This window comes from Agrilus planipennis, unplaced genomic scaffold (genome assembly GCF_000699045.2).
Source record: "Agrilus planipennis isolate EAB-ADULT unplaced genomic scaffold, Apla_2.0 scaffold791, whole genome shotgun sequence".
NCBI lineage: Eukaryota > Metazoa > Arthropoda > Insecta > Coleoptera > Buprestidae > Agrilus > Agrilus planipennis.
The window spans coordinates 4,927-12,168 of NW_020439444.1; the positions used below are offsets into that span (position 1 = coordinate 4,927).

At 34.5% G+C, this 7,242-nt stretch overlaps 2 protein-coding genes across 2 annotated transcripts; one reads left to right on the top strand and one right to left on the bottom strand.

The window, feature by feature from the left end:
- Positions 1-16: 16 nt before the first annotated feature.
- On the top strand, positions 17-1,937 carry LOC112905831. The gene is made up of 3 exons (XM_025978997.1): positions 17-66; positions 1,033-1,182; positions 1,247-1,937. Exons 2-3 carry the CDS (start codon positions 1,039-1,041, stop codon positions 1,388-1,390), a joined length of 288 nt encoding a protein of 95 aa, XP_025834782.1. The 5' UTR covers positions 17-66; positions 1,033-1,038; the 3' UTR covers positions 1,391-1,937.
- Positions 1,938-2,081: 144 nt separating this feature from the next.
- Positions 2,082-6,124, bottom strand: LOC112905832 (the record flags this gene model as incomplete). The annotated part of the gene is made up of 4 exons (XM_025978998.1): positions 2,082-2,168; positions 5,008-5,564; positions 5,650-5,838; positions 5,990-6,124. Coding segments are annotated over 4 exons (968 nt in total), but the record flags the coding sequence as incomplete, so codon positions are not given.
- Between the last annotated feature and the right edge of the window lie 1,118 nt (positions 6,125-7,242).

Below are 7,242 nucleotides of genomic sequence, written 5' to 3' on the forward strand. Positions count from 1 at the left end.
ATGTCCACCAACGTTAGTGTAATTCTTTTGTGTTTGTAAAACTTGTGTAAACAGTGTTTTGTAAATGTAAGTACTACGTACTAGTTCATTAATTATTAAATAAGGAAAAATGACCAGCGTTATAAGTATATATACATATATATATTACGTCAAATATTATTCTAGTAAATACAACATTGGTTTCTACATAACCAAATATAATAGTTGTTAAAGACTTGCAGATTTTCTTCGCTAACGAGTACAGCTAGTTTTTAAAGATATTCCTACGCTTTGTATTAAAAGTTTCGAAATAATCTATTTGATGCCTACTGATACCTGCTGCTAACTGTGGAAAATATTTCTTCAACCTCGTCTATCTGAAAATATTTTAAACTAACAGAATTTTCGAAATCTTTTGAACTTATGTTCGGTTTACGTGTTAGTTTCGTAACCAAATTAGTAAGTGCAGTGTAAGATTTGGATCGCGATTTTAATCTTATAGGATCTCATCTGCACGTCATGGCAAACCACCGACTAAACCGAAAGAGCATCTAAAAGCAAGTTGATATTTATTTCAATTGGCTTTGAGTAGTTTACAAACGTAGTTAGGTATATTTTGTAGCTATAAATTATGTATTATAAAAATTTCTTTGAGAAGAAGTTAGTGGGAGATCGATGGTTTATGAAATATATTAAAAACTAAAAATTTCGGAAAAAGAAACCATTTTAACAATAATTATTCAGTCATATGACAATTTTTAAAGGGTACTATTATACGTAGGTCTATAGTCATTTGACTGAAATATTGTTGAAGACTTGTTTATTGGTTCCTTATTTCCTGCTTTCTTAGACTATAAATAATATCAGCTTTTTTGGCGATTTAAAATTAATCATTAAAATTGTGTTGCCCATTTATTTTACAGAAAACATAATATTTAAATAAAAAAAATAAACGAACTAGTACGAGCTATTTAACGTAAAATTTTTTTTAGGTTGAGTTATAAAAATATGTAGGTACTTCTTTTAAATGTACTAATTTATTATTGTTTTTAGATAAAAATGCGAGTGGCACTTTGTTTTGGTCTCTTCTTTTTGGCCGTTGTGTCGGCGTTTCCCCAAAAAGAAGGAGGATCATACACAAATGAAGCTATTCGGCAGGCCCAGAACTCTCGACTTATCCCTAAAGATGCTCAAATTCAAAAGGTATAATAATCCTTTCTTGTTGTTCGTTAACGTAACTCTATATTTTTGAGATCTTTCTTTTTAGGTAGTTGAAGGGATTGAAATAGGTGCATATGAAAGCATCCCCGGTAACCAGAGGGTAAATCTGTTTGAAATTTTGGGAGACCAAGTTCCTCCAGAAGTTGTCAATAATTTACAGCAGCAAGTCGATCAAGTGGGGCGTCCTTAAACATCCTCGCACTCTGATGTTGTCTTAAATCAATTTTACAAAAATTTGTATAAAAATAATTGCAAAAAGGAAAACGGTCCATGCTAGAAATATCCTCGCGCATCGTAATCACCTCTTTCATTTTAATATTTACAACATCCATAATATTCACGTAATTTTCTAGCCATTAAGCCCAAACCCATTATCACTTTACATAATCGAAATTAAATTACATTGACCTACTTTGTTGATATAATCGTCTGTATATATGGTACTTAAGAGTTGATTCGATTCATTTTTTTTTTAATTAGGTACTTCGTATTTGATTTGTGCATTAGTACATATGTGTAGATGCAACATGATTTTTACTGCCAACATAAGATTTTCAAATATCTCGAAAGTAATTGTACTAAAATTCTTACTTTTTTCTTATGTAATATTTGTTTTATTCTACTGTTTTCATTTTATTTTATAATAGGAGATTTATTTATTTTTTTGCACTTAGAAATTCTTCCATTGTCAGTGCCAATGTCATTTTGTATAAAGAAAATATACATTTTTGTACATATTGATTGGTTTTTATTTTTATCACTTTCTATTCCTACGTTTCGAAGAAAAGAATAAATAATGCTATACTTAAATGAATTTTTATCCAATGTTATTGCCATACGGTGATGTTCATATGAAAAGAAAGTTAGGAAAACTGTTTGATTCAATCATTATCGGCTTTAGTCAGTTGCGGAGACAGGTTTTCCGTTTCTATCGTCAAGACAGATTTAAGAATCGTTGTAGCAACACTCTGCATTTAAATTAAGAGAAAGTTGAATGTCAGCTGCCCCTGAATTTATCTGTCCACACACGTTTAGCTGCTTTTACTTTCTCCGTAAGAACGTTTTAAATAACACGTACCAAACAGGTGGATTGCATTATATTATATTAATACATTCAAAAATAGATGTTTCTATTACGGTACCTCTATAACGATAACAAATCTTTCTATTGCATCATACTGTTCGGACTTAATCTAACAAATTAAGTAAATTATTTACCATATTTATCTTTGGGTAGTCTCATAAAAACAGTAATAAAATTTAGTAAATGAGAAAATTAATATTGTGGTACTATAACTTTTACTATATCACAGCACTTGTCTTGCTGTTAAGAGTATCTATTCATTTTGCTAGGTACTTAATACGCCAAGAGATAATAGATATCTTTTGGTATTATTGGTTCATCAAAATTTAAAAAATCAACAAGGTAATATAATTGATTATCATGCTTCATATGTGAAACTCAAAAAAATTTTTGAACTTTTTGACGGAAATATGTAACTACAAATTGACAGGGAGAAGCACGTGGTATTCAATTAATGTTTAGGTTTTGAAGCAAGGGGGAGAAAGGAAGAAAGAGAAAGAAGGTGCAGCTGTCAACCTTGTGCTTGATAAACTGATAAAATCAAATTCGATACAATTTTCATGAAAAAATACTATAGTGCAATCACTTCAATCATTACCCATCTCTTAATACATTCACGAAAATTAGTAAGGGCAATGTTTATTTCTTTAAAACCACAGTAGTTGTTAAATTCTATCGAATAACGGAATATGATTTTTATTTTCCAAATCCTGATTAAATGGGACAACATGTTAAATATAATTAAAAATGCAGGGATGAGTTACAGAGATAGAAAAGTGATCCTTAGTTTGTATAAAAAGCAACAGGTAGTTATAGATATGAAGCAGCAACGTCGAGAAGTAAATATTAGGAAGGGAGTCAGACAGGGATGCACACTGTCACCACTTTTTAATCTATACATCGAAGACGCGATCAACATCATTAAAGACAGTACAACTGTAGGGATAGGTATAGATGTGCAAGAGGTTAGTATGCTTAGATTTTAAAGTAAAACAAAATTTAGAAGAAGTGGTTGATTTTCGGTATCTAGGAAGTCAGATAAGTCAGGATGGAAGGAGTAGTAGGGATATAAAGCAGAGAATAGCGCAAGGTCGATTCGCCTTCAATAAAAAGAAGTCACTTCTATACTCGCGAAATTCGAAAAAGGTTGTTAAAGGTGTATGTTTGGAGTGCGGCGCTGGACGGGTGCGAAACATGGACGGTGAGCGCTGCGGAAAAGAAAAGGTTAGAAGCGTTCGATATGTGGTGTTACAGGCGAATGACTCCCTGGAAGTCAATAAAAAATAGGCGAGATAGATTGGTAGGACACCTTCTCAGGCATAAAGATCTAGTCAGAGACATATTAGAGGCAGAAACGGGAGTTAGGAGGGGTAGAGGTAGACCAGGATTAGATAAATGCGAAGATTAGCTCAGGATATAAAAGAGTCGAGATGCGTGTCCAATCAGTCTTAGGACTGATGACCTTATGATGATGATAATCCTGATTAATAAATACAAAAAAATTGGTGCAGTACTACTTATTGACACAGTGAAATCATTTGAATGAAATGTTCATCATTTTGGAATTTATAGCGTACGATTGACCTTATTGATACCTAAATGCGTAACGAAGGTACAGTTAAATAAACAATCAGTTAATCGATTGCGGTGGGAAATGTTATTGTAATTTCTGACTTCTCCCGTTGTGAAATAGTTGGCCACAGGATGCAGGATATAATCAAGATTTATTTGAACACTAAACCTGTACTACAAATTGCGGTTCCACGATGCGAACGTTATTTCAGCTTGTAACGCAGAATTGCTTATTTATGCATGGCACTTGGAGCTAAGGTGAATTAAACCATTTGCAGATTGCACAAGTGGAAATTATTATTCGAGGGGTGCTTACGAAATGCACTTGAAGGATTCCTTTATTTTCATTTATTAATCTGTGAGCAAAGCAGGAGCAGGACGAAGGGCTAGAGACGTCAAAAACAAAGACCTGCAAAGAACATACTTTTGAGCTAGAGATTTCTTAGTTGTTTGTGTGCTTGAGTTTTACGTTTTTAATATGAGAGTCCTAATCAGTAACCTTATGAAACCTGAAACAATGATTTCTGATGACCTCTGTTACAAGCATTACTTTTCGAATACAAGTGAAGTACTGAAAAAATCTCAGATATAGATTTTTTGACGATGTATTTATTACCATATTTTGAGTTTGTGCATTTTTATAAGATATAATGAAGCGCTCAGGGTGTCGTTTATGCGACGGCATGTCAAATCATCGATCATCGGCACAAGGTAGGTGCCTAGGAGCCGTCGTCGACTGCATATTCGTGTTCAAAGACCCTCAAAACCCCCGAGTAACAAAATTTGACTTATTTTTATCATTACTGACAACTTTGCACATATAAGATAGCATTTTTGTGGACGGTGTCACGAATGGAATGCAGAAAACCGCATCTCTATTCGATTTGTTGCAGAAAAATTCGAAGGTTTCGCCTATTTTTGTGCTTTATTAAAAGTCTTTCTTCTTATTGTAAGTCAAAATTTCGAGATGCAAGTCGAAATTTGAAGTTACAAGTTAGAATTTCGAGATGCAAGTCGAAATTTGAAGTTACAAGTCAAAATTTCGAGATGCAAGTCGAAATTTCAAGTTACAAGTCAAAATTTCGAGATGCAAGTCGAAATTTCAAGTTCCAAGTCAAAATTTCGAAATGCAAGTCGAAATTTGACGTTACAAGTNGTCCGGATAGTTCGAAAATAATTTTCCCGACCCGATACATTCTGCCGTAGATGTTGCATCCGGCAAGTTTGAGCACTCCCACGGTCCCGTCGATGTTGTTTCCTTTGTCTTCGCCACCCGCGATGGAAACAGCGACCTCATCATTTTGCCCATGACTCGTCAACGTCATCGCAGTCGTGGACGTCGTCAACATGCTTTTGTTATTGTTACCATAAATCTTGGCCGGTCCAAATTGGCTATCGCTGCTCGTATTTTGATTTGTATCTTTCGTTGTTTCGTTAATTTCGTTGCTCAGGTGTTTCCGGTCGGGCTTTCCATTAATGTTATTATTGTTAAGCGTCTGAACGCGGCGCGTTGGTAACGAGCTTTTGTATTCGGACGAGGGTTTTGACGGCCGCGGTAACGAACTGTGACTGAAGTTTAAATTTAAAAACGGCATTTCTTCGCGGTCGCCGAGTTTACCACCGTTAGACGATTTGGTTGCAGAATAATTTCCCAACGTTTCGTCAAATGCATCCGCTCGATCCACAGGGCCATCCGATAGATCGTCACCTATTAGGGAGTGGAATTCGCATGAGATATAGATATGATAGCAATCAAAGAAAAAATTTTTGCTGCTTAACTTTTTGTTACTTACCACAAAAATGTGACGGACAGCATGACAAAATTTCCTTTACGGAAGGTTCTCGACAATATATTTCGGGTGGAGGACATTCCGGCTCGTGGCATGCCACTTTGCCATACAAGCATGTACAAATCGTGCAGGCGTCCTTTCCGGGGACAGTCTGTCCATGTTCAAATAAAGTGCTTTCTACTTGGCAACTGTCTGAGAAAAACACGTGGTATTAAGGCAGATAAATTTATTATTTAGGTACCTACATAGAAATTAGTGAAATTTTCCGTTTACTTTATTTGTATTGTTTGAAATAATCATGCAGCTTTACAAAAATTGAACAAAGTTCGTATTTTTCACTTACAATTTAACACGTTTGGGATTTCGGTTAGGGGCTTTGTTGAAGTGACTTTATCAGAATCAGCGTGTGTGGTTGCTACGTGAAAGCTGCTGTCGTAGCCTTCTACCGATAGGGGTGGTTCTTTGGGGACAAATCCACCTAAAAGTGTGATACACAAAATGTAAATTGTGAAAGCGACAAAGTCTCTTTGTTTTGTTTGAACAAGTACAGTATTGAGTATGATTTTTTTCACTATTTGACGGTCTCGATGAGATTTTTTAAGTAACAACAAACAACTTCTGTTTTTTTCTTTGTTTTAATTAATTAGAATGTTTGGATGAAGCTTTTAACATTATAATTCTTGTAGGATTATAGAAAAGGTTTTAAGATGGGCTTAAACGACTAGAAAGCGACTTCAAATAACTTCACTAAATTAAAAAATAGTTGCGACTTCCTTGCTTCCCATAATCCTCCTTATGGTTTATTTTTTCATTAGTTTTACCTTTGAATATTGTTTAAGAATGACTATATAAATATTTACATGCCTAGAAATGCATAAAAATTGGCATACTTATTAACTTTTAACTTTTTGTGGTACAGTGGTGGACCTCCTCTTTCGATTCCCTCACTCCCACCCCCTTCATCTAGACCTTTACCACGTTTTTTAATGAGTCTCCGGTACAATTTCCAAACAGGACTGTCTAAAATTAAAAAAAAAAATGAAACAGTCCCATTTGATGACTAGAACACCATCATCATTTCATCGTTATTATCTTCCTATCTTGAACTAATCTTAGCATTTCCAGAAAACTATTGTAGAACGTCCTAAATCCTTTGCCCCTCTTCACTCTAGTTTCTATTTCTATTATGTTTCTAATTAGCATTTCATGTCTCAGAAATTGTTCTATACCAACACAGCACTCCATTTCCTTATTGACATGTATAGCACCCTTTGATTTTCCACTGTTTTCAATACCTTCGCGGTATTTTTATCATCCTCCTATGACAACACATCTCAAAAAGTAAATGTAGTGAAGTTTTTCAGTCTTAAAATCCGTGGAATTAATTAAATTAAGTCCGGCCGGAAAACTTGGCTACATTTACTTTGACCAGCCGTAAAAGCTTACACAATCTGATCTCAAACACTTTTTTCTGCCGCAATCACCATCCATTTACACCTACAAACATACACGTACACACATACAAGAGACAGAAAGATTGCAAGTACATTTTGAGGCAAGTTCAAAGTTGTATCATCGTATCATCGAGCCTTTGTT